The 13954-nt window shown below is 46.4% G+C and overlaps 2 protein-coding genes across 5 annotated transcripts in view; both read right to left on the minus strand.

Moving 5' to 3' along the window:
- Nucleotides 1-6977, minus strand: part of HNRNPD (heterogeneous nuclear ribonucleoprotein D) — a 10455-nt gene extending 3478 nt beyond the window's left edge. For all 3 annotated transcript variants that reach the window (XR_012995208.1, XM_076336975.1, XM_076336976.1), the window contains exons 1-4: nt 6787-6977; nt 2626-2794; nt 1656-1817; nt 359-490 (exon numbers count right to left, since the gene is read on the minus strand). Coding sequence is in view for 2 of the 3 variants with exons in the window: in XM_076336975.1 (XP_076193090.1) it covers nt 359-490; nt 1656-1817; nt 2626-2794; nt 6787-6977 (654 nt within the window). In the remaining variant the exon portion in view is untranslated. The remainder of the gene's footprint in view (nt 1-358; nt 491-1655; nt 1818-2625; nt 2795-6786) is intronic.
- Nucleotides 6978-8912: 1935 nt separating this feature from the next.
- Nucleotides 8913-13380, minus strand: HNRNPDL (heterogeneous nuclear ribonucleoprotein D like). Of its 2 annotated transcripts, XR_012995209.1 has the most exons (9): nt 13202-13380; nt 12564-12732; nt 12314-12475; nt 11903-12034; nt 11672-11786; nt 10666-10833; nt 10354-10451; nt 9869-9972; nt 8913-9181 (listed from the first exon to the last, which is right to left on the minus strand). XR_012995209.1 is itself a non-coding variant. In XM_076336977.1 (8 exons), the coding sequence occupies exons 1-7, from the start codon at nt 13288-13290 to the stop codon at nt 10381-10383; spliced, it is 906 nt and encodes a 301-aa protein (XP_076193092.1). In that variant the 5' UTR covers nt 13291-13380; the 3' UTR covers nt 8913-9181; nt 10354-10380. The 2 variants fall into 2 exon arrangements, 1 of the variants encoding a protein (XP_076193092.1); XM_076336977.1 differs by lacking the exon at nt 9869-9972.
- Between the last annotated feature and the right edge of the window lie 574 nt (nt 13381-13954).

Consider the following 13954-nt stretch of genomic DNA (forward strand, 5'->3'; position numbering starts at 1 on the left):
CAAAGATCCAGCTACCAGGAAAACATGGTGCAGCCTGGTACAGGGGATCAGTGACACAGCACTCTAACCACACAGGTAGAGAATGTGGGAGCTTCACAATGAACAAATATGCTGCGGCCCAGCCATTTCCCCACAGGGCGTGCAGTACAAAACCTCACCAGAAATCCCCTCAACTCAGAAGTTAAGATTACAGTAACCTATTCCTAGCACCTCTATAAATACTTCATAGGCATAACGCCTACATCTGAGAAATAATGGTTACAGGTATTTTCAGACTATTATCCCCAAACAGATGCAACTGATAATGTAATTCCCTCTGTTGTCATTGTTCAGTTTCTCTAGGAAAAACTCCACCTACTTTACTAAGCCCAACATTGTGGTATTTCTTTTCCATTATTTTCTTCACTGGTTCCTCCTCCTTGAAAGTAATGAAGCAAAATCCACGCCTCTTGTTAGTTTTGTTGTCCATGGGGAGCTCTATCGATTCAACCTGGTAGAAGACACGGATTTTTATCTTTTATCCTGCCATTCATGTCACTTAAAAATGTTTCTAACAGGTTGTATTTGTTAACCGAAATTATTTAGACTTGAATACGATAATGTGCGTCCTTTGTAGGGCTTTGCATCACTAGAAACCATCACCATCACAAATACTACCTTCACCAGAAATAGCATTCGTAATTGTGTAAAAGATTTTTTTCCTCTAACTCATAGTTTCATTTGCCCGTTAAGGAACTCATACAAAATATGGCGCACAAAGAATATTTCAGTTGTGCTGGATAAATAGCTTCAGTTTGACTTTCAGTTTTAACTCAGTTAAGACTGAAGTAACTAGGTGTTTCAAACCTTGAGCAGACCTAAACCTTCAAGTTTTGTATGAAAAAGATGTAGCTTTGTGCAAGTGCATAGTTCTGTTCATCCACAACACTGCTAAAATTTTTTGTTAAACAGAACAAATTTTACACCTGACTACAAACACAGAGTAAGGTTCTCCTTACATATGGCACACGAAACTTCAGCCTAGGCAAACAGCGGTTAAAGTCTATAGTCCAGAATGAACTGTCCGTAAGGTAGTAAGATGGCAGGTATTTGACAACAGAATTCCCTGACAACAGAGTTGTCATGACCTGATGCTGGCAACATCTGAGAACTAATAGGATAGCAGCAGCTGTACCAAGCTCATACAAGGCCAGCTTTTAAGGACTGCCGTGATATTTTGTTCATCTGCACCACCAAAAACTGGGGAGAGAGAGAGACAGAGACTACAGTTGCACAGAATTTAGGTAAACTATCTGAATCTGTGCCATAGCAGATCAGATGGGGTGGATGAAGAGCATCTCACCCAACTGACCAAAGCAGCATGCTCAAAAACATTGCCTCCCATGCCTGTCCCAGTCAAGACTGTCAGACATCCCATGAATCAGTTCCTGACTGACTTATTCCAGCTCCTCCTTCCATTAACCCAGTTTACGCAACTCAAAGCCTGTAATTAATACCCTTATTAAAATTCTGACTACTAAGACACATGGAGCTACACTGGCCAATAAACTTACAGTAGCGTCCACACAAGTTGCATTTGGGGGCTGCTTTTTATTACTGAATTTGTGAAGACAGAACAAGTCCTACAAGTATAAGCAGTTTATTTCACCACATACCTCACCAAAACCTCCAAAATATTCCCTTATTTTCTCCTCAGGAGTGTCTGGAGATAAGCCCCCAACAAAAATCTTTTTAACGGGTTCTTTTGTTTTCATGGCTTTAGCTCTTTTTGGATCAATGACCTTTCCATTCAGCTTATGTTCTTTCTGGTCCATGACCTGTGGAAAATTAAAACACGATCTTACTCATGGTTCAAGCTAAACGTTTCACTGATGTTTCGAGCAAGGCCCAGTTATTTTATACTTAGTTTTTGTTAATGCTATTGCTTCAATTTCAATACTTTGATTACAGCAATAATTTGTTGCACAAAACTAAACAGTTACGTGATTTTGATCACTATCCACCGACATAGACAGTTCTGACAAAGCCTTTCAAGAGTCACCTGGTGCCATGTATCACCCAAGGGAGGTAAGAGTGTAACATTTCCCAGAAAGTATGCTACAATCCCATCCTCAAACCTCATGAAGTAAAGAATCTGTACGTTAGATAACCAAAGGTCAGTGAAGATGAAAACTTTTCAGTGTGCTATGTCAACAGCATTTTAGAAAGGTTAACAGCTTATTTTTGCTTGGATAAAGCCCAAATCCATCAAAGCCACTGGCTCTACTCTAGGGGTTCACATTGCAGCTCTGGAATGCAAAGACTTGAAGTTCTTTGTAAATTACTGCTTTCACAGTAGTAGGCAGCAGACATTTATATACAGTATTTTTAAAGTACTTAAGTCCAGTGGCTCGCAGTACACTCCCCTGTAAGTACCCAAAGCCATAGTTTGGGCATCACTGCTCGTCCTGGCCACTGCATCATGAGTAAGAGGTTCAGGAAAAAAGCATTTCAATAAGCATCTTAAATATGTATCCCAGAATCATCTTTAACAGATCACAAACAAACACCTATGCATACAATCATTTTAGTGCTGTATGTTTGCTATCTAAAATTGAACATGTTGTTTCATTACATTAATACTACCTTATCTACGCTCTCCGATTCTTTGAAGAGTACAAAGCCAAAGCCTCTCGATCGCCCAGTGATGGGATCTAACTTCAGAGTGCAGTCTACAACTTCACCAAATTTAGAGAAATAGTCCTTCAGATCTTTCTTTGTAGTGTCCCAGCTAAGGCCGCCGATAAACATTTTCCTGTTAAGACAAGATGATTAATCTGTTAATGTGTCTTACTCAAAATCCTGTACTGTCAACCTTTATGAGCTTAGTTACCTAATAAAAGGAATAGCAGAATTTTATCAGTGACACTACACACACAGGCTTGCGCTTTTTAAGAGCTTGCTTAAATGATCCTGGCTAGATTAGATAAAGACTTACATGTACACAAAAGTTTTGCAGCATCTTCTGCTGCAGTTGCTTACTCTGCTATCCCAAGAAACTACAAAGAGTGACAAAAAGATATTTTACTACTTCCTTGCATCCCCACCACAGGCTTAATTCCATTTACTTATCTGCGGAGCCTCCACACAACTGCTGATGAAACAAACACAGGCAGAATAGATTTATAAGGCAGTGCAGTTAAACAGAAGCATTTATGTACTAGTCTGGACTGGACATATGCCAATATTAGTAAACAAAAACAAATAAAGAAAGTTTAGTCAAGTCCCCTTCCCCAGAAAGCAGTAAAAAAGCAAAGTACTGGATGGTCAAAACTTATCTTTCCTCCCAAAAACATGATATAAACACCTGGCATAATCCAATACAATCATGGTAACATCTTCCCAATATACTACCTACAGTAGGTCCTACAGTAGTAGGACCAGTGTTGCTGGGCAAATGTGTACAGCAGGTAACTCTGATCATGACTTGTATTTTCAAAAGCACATTGGAAGCTTGGAATCAAATCATGACCATCCCATCCCATTAGTAAGCCACAAAAAAAAAAAAACCCCAAGAAAAATCAAGAACTGCTGTCTCTCAAGAGGAAACACGTCATGATTTTATCAACTAAAAATCAAGCCAATACGCACACAAATGAAACATTCCTAGTTATTAGGCATAGGGCTTATGCACCCATTCAAAAGAGGATTTGATTTGAGATGATGTCTTCTAATACTGATAAAGAAGATCTTACAGCGGGCTCAAAACAAAAAGTATGATCCATTATGATCTATAAAAACGCCTTCTACAAAGCTTTGTCCATTTTCACTGTACCAACTTATTCCACAGTCACACACACAGTTATCAGAAAACCTGGAAAACCACTGTAGCATGTTTCCACCTCCTCCACTTTGCACACACATACAAATATTTCTGCCAATTGTGTACAATCACATTGTACTTCCACAAGTCAAACTCTTTAAAAATCAAAAGCTGCTCATGTGAGCTAACTCAGTTGAATTGGCTGTGCTCTTACAGAATTAAGAAGAGCATTCAGCTTCTGACAAACATATCCAACCTCCATACAGATGAGGGGGTTCAGGAGCTTCAGATGTTTCTATAAAAAGTCTTGATGTCTATAAACAGGAGCACCGATTCCCCATCCCTTTATCCACTTTTCCCATTAGTTCCAGATCTCTCTTCAACAAAGCACCAAAAGCCCTTTCTAGTGTGACATCTTATTGTCTTCAGGACCAATATGGAAAAAATGGTCCACACTGGTGGAGGCTCCACAGCAGCCTCATACCAGTACGGATAGTAATTCAAAGGATGCTTTGTGTCCTTGTGTTCATCCATCATTAAGGTTCTTTTTTGTTTGTTTGTTTGCTTTGTGGGTTTTTTTTTAAGCAGCAAAACAGAACACATACAGAGGATGCAGCATCATATTTCTGACACACAGGGGATAGTGATACTCTAGCAGTTACTATCAAACATACACTTGCTACCTGACATACAAAACACCTGTTTTACAGTTATCAACAAACCATTAACATAAACATACAAACCCTGTTTTATAGTTATTAACAAAGAATCAACATTAACATACAAAACCCTGCTTTATATCACTAAGCACATGACAGACCAAGAACACGAGTTTGAAACTGACAGCCCTCTGAAGGATTTTCTTCCCACCATGTAATAACTGCATCTGTGAGTCCAGTTACAGAGCGGCAAAACATGACTGCTTCAGCTTGCCACTACAGAAGTTGACAAACTACTGCTCCACTGCAAAACTGAGGTCAGATCAAGGCTACAACACAAACATGAGCACAACAAACAATTAAGGTACAATGTCACAGTGCTGTCAAAAGCTTGTAAAATACGTACATTTCCCAAACCACAGTTTGGCTGGTGTAAGCCACATCAGCACATACAGTTTTCCAAAATAAGTTACCAGAAGTGTACTGGGAAAGCTTTCAAACTTCAGACTTAGCTAAACAGAGCATAAACATCACCACGACTAGTGTCTTTGGCTTTCCTCCAACAGGCTAGTCAGGAAGTTGCCTGGCAGTTGCCAACACGTGGATTTCTCAAGTCCACAGTTCCCACCAAGGAGATCTGAGGGTACAAGGACCTGCGGACTGTTTTTTCCTGAAGACACTGTCTCTAATTCCTAATGCAAAGGAAACACCAATGTACCCGCATCCAGTGGCTACCAAGGATGTGCTGTTTTCCCTCTACTACCAAGAGAGCTGTCAAAACACTTTGTTTCCTGTACAGCATTACCCATAAGAACTGACAGGTCAAAAAACCGACTGAACTAAACTACAAGTCAATGTATGCTGCATGTAATCACTGCCCAATGTCACTGCACCACTCAGTGACAACTTTTTCTAGGCTGTGTTGACTCAAAAGACAGGCTTCCTCATGAAAACCCTTTAATAGGTGTGTATTCAAGGGCAAAAAGTAAAAGAAATATGCAAACTGCAAAGGTACTTAAAGCCATTAAGAGCAGGTAAGAAGGGAGAAAAACATTCTAAGTTTTCACTAACCCTAGCAAAACACTCAAAAAAGGTTCCTGTTCTCTCTCCTTGCTCTCAGCAACATCCCAGGTTATTACAGAAGCAGGAAGACACTCGGGAAGGTTTCACAGCAAGTCTCTACAGGACACAGTAGCTAGTGTTCCTTTATCCAGTTTGTTTTCTGCCTTGATCAAAAACAGACCTGCAGCTTGAGTTTCTTATTGGCCTGACACGAGACAGCATCCAGCAGCAGCCTGTCCTGTAACTAGATTTATTATACGTGAATTTCACCCGCTATATGAAAGCGACACTGCCCCGTGCCAAGCATCAGGCAGAGACCCTTAGAAGATTAAAAGCTACCTTCATTCTTAAGCTATCACCTAAATCAACCTTCCTCACAGCAAGTTTCATGAGAAGAGGAGGAATGGTTTAGCGCAGGAAGAAGTCAAGGTGCCTCATGCTTCTCACTGACACACAACTGACATACTAGTTATGTTTGCAACATAGGGCAACACTAAGTGATCGCAACCTGAGCATTCAGCTACACTGAGTTACAGCCCTTAACACATGCACTGCACATTAACTTTTAGAAAAGACATCCTCAAAAAAAGAAGTTTGTAGTTTGGCACACATCACACCAGATGTACACCTCAGGACCAGTCACCACCAACTGCCGCGAGATTTGGGTTGACAGGGGCATGAAACTTTCCCCACTTGACAGCAGCATTTGGAACTCCTGACAGCGCTGCTCCCGCTAATTTCGAAACCAACTCAGAGCACGGTATCACCGCCGACTCCCTGCAATGCCGAAGAGCTAACCAGTTACCGACCCGGCTGCACTTGCCAAGAGCACGCAAGGCCCCCGGGTCGCCTTTAGGTTTACAGCCTCCAGGTGAGCCGCCAGCTACCGCCCGAGCCGCTCCGCTCCGTGGGGGAGCAGCGGCCCGCCCCCCGCCGCCGCTGCTAGAGCGCGGGCCGGCTCGCCGCGGTCACTGTCGCGCCGCGGGGGCCTCTCCTTCGCTCCTCACGCCCCGGTGCTCCCGGCAAACAGGAAGGCGGAGGTGCCCGAGCGGCGCCGTCCGCACGAGCCCCGCCGGCGGCCCGCCCCCGCTGGCCCGTCCCGGTACGTGACGTCGCCGCGGCGCCAAGTAAACAAACAGGGCGCAAGCGGGGCCACGCCGGGCCAGGCCGAGCCAAGGGGAGTCAGACCCCGCCGCCCGCCCAGGCAGGACGCCGCCAAGAAGACAAAAGCCGCGGGGCGCCCGCGCCGCCCCCGCCGCTCACCCCTCGTCCTCCTCGTTCTTGCTGGCGTCGATCTTGGCTCCCTCCGACTCGATCCCGCCGCCGCCGCCGCCTCCCCCGTCGGCGCCCCCCGCCCCAGCCCCCGCCAGCCCCTCAGGCTGCTCCGCCGGCTCCGCCGAGCTGCCTCCGGCGCCCGCCGCCGCCGAGTCCATGGCGAACTGCTGCTCCGACATGGCGCCGCCGCCGCTGCGGCTGACCCGCGCCGGCCAGCCGGCGACCGCCCGCCGCCCCCGGCCCCGCTTCCGCTTCCCCGCCGAGGCCCCGGCCCCGCTCCCGGCCCCGGCGACAGCACAAGCGCACCGAGCCCTCCTCCTTTCGCTCGCTTTTTTTAATGGCGCCGCCACCGACCCAACCTAAAATGGCGGACGGAAGGAGCGCGGCGGGCGCGGTCACGTGACACCTCCTCCCGGGGAGACGGCGCGGGGGGTGCGCCGTCCCCGGAGCCGTTGGAGCCGTCGGTTGGTAACCGTTGCCTGTGAGCGCCGCGCCGCAACTCGGGCGGCCTGCCGCTAACCGCAACACTTTTGGGTGTTTCGTGTGGCCGCTGCGGAGCAGCTTTCCAAGCGGCAGCTGCCGGGCGCCTGCCCGACGCGACTCTCCGAGCTTTGCGGGGACTCGAGCCCGCAGGGCCGGCCTGCACTGAGCTCCTGGGCATCTCGCAACCTGTGGATGCTCTTGAAGAAACCTGTGGACGCCCCCTGGGGCATCCAGCGCCTGTAGGTACCGAAATGAAGCTTTTACCAAAAAAAAAAAACAAACCAAAAAACCGCTTTTAAATTTAAGACATAAATTGCTACAGGATGAAATAAAACTTGACTCTTAGACAAGTGGGTTTTTGTATATTAACAAACAAGCGTAATAGCAAGGCCGTGTCCTAGTGGCAAAAGTAAAGCAGTGCTTGCAGCCACCCGGAGGCACTGCTGGCAAGGACAGCTTCTGCATTCAGCTGCACTCTTGGAAAAGTTGGGAGTACAAAGTCACATACCACTGTGATTTCTCCCAGCAGCCATGTGCTGTTTCTTTAGTTTGTAGCCAGCGATGAAACGAGTCTTCTCTCATCCAATCTAATGGCTAAGGTGACAAGAACCTCCCCAGATCTAGCAACTGCTTAACCCATAGTAGTTATGGTATGCAGCTCTTCTGTATGACAGAAGGAAATAAAATACCCAGCTGCCTGAGAGACAAATAAAACACTGAAATTATGGTTTGGAAACTTTTAGAGAAACCTCTACCCAGACTACTCCCTTTAAAAGTTTGCAAGACCAGTTTCCCCTGTGAAATAGCTACTCACATCTCACTTTACTCTAACAAGCAAGGTTTATTTTTGATGCATGACTAGATACTTGTGCTGAGAAAAAGAAAACTTAAGGCAGACTGCTGCAATCCTTTGGCCTGAGGCAGAATGTGTATGCTCACTTACCCATCCCAGCTGCTCTCCTATTTGGAAAACAACCTGCTGGTTAAAGCAGTTGCCCTTCTCTGGTAATCATTCATTCAGGCTTTTGTTATGTTGCTTGCTAATATACAAGATGGGAAACCTGTTTTCTGGTCCAGTTGAGTCCAGGACAGGATCTAACTTGAAGGAATAGATCCCAACTTGTACAGAAATTACTTGCTGACCCAAAAGTTCAGGAACTTCTAATCTCCTGCTTGGAATTGGAATAGACAGGGAGCAATTGCTCTAGGGAAGTAATTAAATTCTAGCCTTGAGTGTTCTAGAACCTAAGTGCTTGAAAAACCTTGAAGGGCGATACAGATCTCACCCTCCAACCCCTCAAGCAGTGCTGAGCTAGCAGCATAAAAAACATGCTGCAGTAGTTCTAGATCCCTCCCTTGACATGTATGAAATTGGCAGTATTGTGCCACAGACCACCACTCCCTTTTCTGCAGCTGGCAGGAACCAACTCTGCCATCTTCCACAGCGATACTAAACTCAAGGCACTATGGTGCTCTTAAGACAGGTCAGGAAAAGGAGTGGATTGTGCTGACCTGTATACACAATAACCTTGTCTTGAGCCATTTATGATCTCCAGAAAGGTACCTGCCCTTCTATAGAAGTATAGTTATAGCACTGTAAGCTAGCTGACAGCCAACAGCAAGACTACACATTCACTTAAGTAAGCATTTATTAGAGAATCCTTTAAGATGAAATTATACAAATAAAGTTTGTATAAACACAAGTCCACATTGTGTCATAACATGAATGGCAAAAAGAAAGTAAAAACCATAAAAGAAAACTAGTCAGCCGCTATGTACAGTTGGACACAGTTGTGTCATACACTAAAAGTCTTTTACAAAATAGTCATTTCCTCTCACGAAGACCACCCTCCATTCACTCACGATGCGCTGCAAGATGGCTTTGTTGCAGTATCTCTACCTAAAAATCAAGACAAAATGTATGTCAGATCTGTGCAAGTTACTACAAGAATCGTTAAAAGGTCCATTTTCATGAACTGCTTTAAGTCTTCTATATATTCCTTTCTTCACTGTTAAAGATCATATGCATATTTATTAAGGTAACACAAGAGGTTTTGTTACCCATCATTAATTTATCTTCCCAAATATAGCCATTTAGCCCATTTAGGAAGCTGTTCCAGAACACACATCTGATTTAGACTATTAATCAGGCTCTGGATCAGTTATTTTTTTCTGCTGGAAACACTGCCAAAAGGGTTTCCAATTATTTATCCATCTAAACGACTGCTGTGCAAACACAAGTTAGGTCGATTTAGTTCAAACAGTCCATGTGCATATGATCTTTAATGTTTTTCCAGATTTAAAAGTTCGTTTTGGTTTGCAGATTTCACTATTAGCTATAAAAAGAAAAAAAGCAAGCATTAAATCTTAAACAATGCACACTTAAAATGAGGTTCCACAATTGAAATACAACACTAAACAGAAGACCAAATGATTAAGCTGTAAAGGCATTTATGTACTTTAACTCCTGTAAAAAACCATTTAAGTTAAGACACTTAATCTCCAAAAAGATTAAAAAAAGAAGCCAAAGTCTGAAGTTTTCCACTTTAATCTTTACGCTGGTACATGAAGTTGGAAGAGACCATACCACAGGACAGCGTTTTCTGGTGTATGCCTTGCGCTCTGCCTGCAACGTGCGACCCCAGAGATAGACGTGGTCAGGGTGACACACGGCCTGCAATGAAGTTCCCGCTGGCGGGTACAAACAAGGTATAATGTCAGAGTTAGAAGACAACATTCTTGTTTTCCTTAAGTTGTACCCATTTCAGTACTTTACCTGTTAATACTTCTAATAAGTTTAATTATTCCTCTAGACCACCTGGTACACAACGCAAAACAGAAAAACTCTTATGTTTTTCTGAAGTACTAAAGAAGATAAAGTCACATTTTTACAAAGTTAAAGATCTATAGACACTGTAGGCAAAGCTGGTTTTAAAAAAAAAGTATTTTTAAGTTAACAAAAGCTTAATTAAAGGAAAAGTCATGCTACGCAAGTTTTTACTCTTCATTTGTCTATTGATCTTTAAATTAGATTAGACATACTTAGAGTGGACCTTGCACTCATGTACACACCTGTTTCCTCAAGTACTAGGTACTGCTTTAGTACGGCTGGTAGTTGTTTTGGTGATTGCCGCCACCACGGGATGCCTTTCCGTATGTGCTTTGTTGACCTGTAGATAACATGGGGGGAAAAAAAACAACCCAGAAGCATTAAGATTAACATCCAACACTCTGAAGGAGATTGTTCCCATAGAGTACACTAACAGGGCTACTCTTTAGAACCATGCGTTATGAATAAGAGATGTTACAGAACAAGTTACTATAAGAGGCCCCTGTTTAAAGATGCATGCTATTATTATCTAGAATGAGATCAAAACTACTTACCACTGTAATCTGTGTATCCCGGCCCATATCCGTAATTGGGATAGTTGTACCCAGAGTAGTCATATCCTCCATAGCCACTGTAGCTTTGATCACTGTAAGCGCTATTGTAGTTTCCATATCCTTGATCATAGTAGTTATTAAATCCTTGATTCCAGTTTTGGCCCTGACCTGAAACCAAGTATAGCATTTCTAAGTTACAGAACTTATTGTTTCACTCCTCTTGTATGCTACTTCATCGAATTTTCTATGGCAATCTTTCTATGCCAGAACTATTACCTGGAAGAATCCTCTTACCTTCCCAAGAACCCAAGAAAAATAATTTTCTAAAAGGAATTGAGGCATCTCATTTAGATATGAGAGATGTGTCATAAGATCTTACCACCCACAACAACGTTAGAGAAAGACAGCAGATAGTCCTGCTCATAAGACAGCCAGGAAAAACAAAACACCACAACACTGAAGGCACGCACTAGAGCAGCTCCTGCTGTTTAAGTTCCATTTTGGATCATTAATTGCCTGAACACCAAGTTATACCACAGGATCAGCTTTACTGCATTGTGTTGGTTGTGACTGCTTGACTCTTGAGATGCATTAACATGTAACATAACAGCTGACTGCTTCTCATCTATTTGCAAGGTGTAGCAGAGTGACTGTCTTCCTCTTTAGCCAACAGCTGTTTCTCACCTGTGAGCCAACTAACAGTGTATCCCTTCATGTGAAAGGATAACTGCACTATCCGTTTAGCTATGCTGTCGACTGTGGGTATACAAAAGCACCCTATACCCAGCTTGCCACTTCACCACTTGAATGCAAGCAGAGCAGGAAGAGATTCTTAAGCTTCCAAAAGCAATCACAACCACCAAAATACCATTTATTAACAGGCTACTTTCCACATTCAATTTAAATATGGGATCTGCATGCAGCCCAAAAGCTGGAATATCTACAAACACCTGTTTGGTACAGACACTTAAGCATTTACATTAATTTCAACATCTAAAACACTCACCCCGTCCACGCCCCCTTCCACCTCCTCGTCCACCAGCCGCATTGCTTTTTCCTCCTTTCTGCTGCTGCTGCTGTTGCCTGTATACCTCTTTGGGCTGTGCTACTTTGATCTCGCACTGTAAAGACAGAAATTCTTTAACTCATCAAGAATTTGAAGACCATTTTGTGAGTTGCTTTCAGGAAGCCTACAGAGATGGTCTATTTCACATGCTAAGAACAAGAGCTTCCATACCTTGCCTGAACCAATTTGATGGTATCTGCTTTCTAGCAACTTCTTTACTGGCTCTTCGTCTGTGTACGTGATAAAACAGAAGCCCCTCCTTTCATTCGTCTTTGTGTCCATGGGAAGCTCAATGTTTTCAATCTGAAATCAAAAGTACCTATCGATAAAGCATGAAATCTATAAACAACTTTTTATGCTACCAGAACCATTCGGCAGTCCAATGTCTATGCCGACTGTTTTTTACAGCTATAAATCAGCCCATCACAACACTATGGAATCATTAACATGCATATAGTTTCAACAATTCCAAGTTTTATGCAAGCCTGAGCCAGCTCTCTCCTCACAAATTCTTTTGTCTTAAAACAGAGGCAACACTGCACTTGAAAACCAGAGCTGCTCTTATATGCCATTATAGTATACCTCGCCAAAAGCGCCAAAGTACTCCTTAATCTGTTCTTCAGATGTATCTGGACTCAGCCCACCAACAAACACTTTTTTTGGTGGCTCCTTCCCTTTTAGGGCTTTTGCCCTTTTAGGATCTATTAACTTCCCATCCAGTTTGTGTTCCTTCAGTTCCAACACCTAAGAAGCACACAAGGAAACAAAGTCTCAGATCACTACAGTGACACCAGCAGGCTTTGGGCCATCGATCCACAAGAAATCCACCCACCTTCTCCACGCTGGCAGCATCCTTGAAGAGCACGAACCCAAATCCCCTCGACCTCCCAGTGACGGGGTCTGTTTTAATCGTACAATCCACAACCTCGCCAAACCGAGAGAGATACTCTGTCAAGTCTTTCTTGCTGGTGTCCCAGCTGAGGCCTCCAATAAACATTTTCCTGAAACGCAAGAAGTACATAAGAATACATGTAAATACACACGCGTACACACACACGGCTGGGTGCAAATGCACGAGTAGCACACGGAGCAAGCCCGCTCGTGGCCGCCGCAAGCCAAAGGCGATCAGGAAGCCACCACCACCCGGCTCGGCTTGCAGCCGCAGCGGCTGTCCCAGCCCGGCCTCGCCGTTACACGTGGGCCGGGTCTGCGCATCCCCCCCGCTCCGAGCCCGCCAGCAGCGCACGCCTCCATAGGCTGCCGGTGACGTCACGCCCCCCCCCCCGCCCCACGGAAACTGGGTCACCAGCTCGGGACACAAAGGCGGGCGCGGCCATTGGCGTGGCGAGAAGGAGGCCCCACCCCGCCAGGTCCCGCCCCGCCCCCCCCAGCACCCGAGCCGTCCCCCCTCCCCCGCGCGGCCCAGGAGGGCGGGTGAGGGAGATGGAGGCGCGACCCCCCGGGCCCTACCCGTCGTCCTGCTGGTTCTTGCTCGCGTTGATCTTGGAGCCCTCGGCGAACTCCTCCGGGCCGCCGCTCATCTCGGTCGCGTCCTCCATGGCGGGGCGAGGGCGGCGGGGCTGCTCAGGCGAGCGGCGGAGACAGCAGAGACCTGCGCGAGGGAGAAAATGGCGGCGGAAGAGATCCGGGCACCGCCTGCGCCGCCCTTATATAGCCGCGCCGGCAGCCAATCAGCACCACCCTCTCGCCCGGCGCCGCAGCGCCCCTGGTGGCTTCCGGCGTGGCTGCAGCACCCGCCCGCCGCCGGGCGGCCGACCCCCTAGAGCCCCAGCCCGGCCGCTTCGGGTGCGGCGCCGGTACAGCCGTGCCCTGCCGCGGGGCCCGGAGTGCGGCGTGCAGCCGCCATCCCCGCCCGCCTCGCCCCTCCCCGTGCTTGGTGCTCCCCGCACCCTTCCCGCCGCGGGCCCTGGGGTGAGGGGGGGGTCGCTGCCCCGGGGTGCGGACGGGGACCGGGGAACCGGGACAGGCGGGCTTCGGCGCCGAGGCTGGGGGAGGGTAACGTGCAACCCAGAAACCCCGTTCAGGAGGCGGCGGGGCGGGGCGGGCGCTCCGGGGGCGGGCACAGCCGGCACGGCACTCCCCGCCGCCGGAGTCCCGCCGTCGCCGCACTCACCTCCCGCGATCCGCGGCGGCACGGCACGGCCCCCCCGCGCAGCCGCAGCCGCAGGGCGGAGCGCCCGCCGCCGCCGCCGCCGCGCTCCC

This window comes from Aptenodytes patagonicus, chromosome 4 (genome assembly GCF_965638725.1).
Source record: "Aptenodytes patagonicus chromosome 4, bAptPat1.pri.cur, whole genome shotgun sequence".
Taxonomy (NCBI): Eukaryota; Metazoa; Chordata; class Aves; order Sphenisciformes; family Spheniscidae; genus Aptenodytes; species Aptenodytes patagonicus.

What these genes read in the sequence shown, in the direction of transcription:
- HNRNPDL (XM_076336977.1), bottom strand. Translation starts at nt 13,290, where the DNA reads ATGGAGGACGCGACCGAGATGAGCGGCGGCCCGGAGGAGTTCGCCGAG. An exon ending in ATCAAATTGGTTCAGGCAAG is followed by an intron (nt 11,787 to 11,902) that starts GTATGGAAGCTC and finishes CTGTCTTTACAG; the next exon opens with TGCGAGATCAAAGTAGCACA. An exon ending in TGGAAGGGGGCGTGGACGGG is followed by an intron (nt 10,834 to 11,671) that starts GTGAGTGTTTTA and finishes ACTTGGTTTCAG; the next exon opens with GTCAGGGCCAAAACTGGAAT.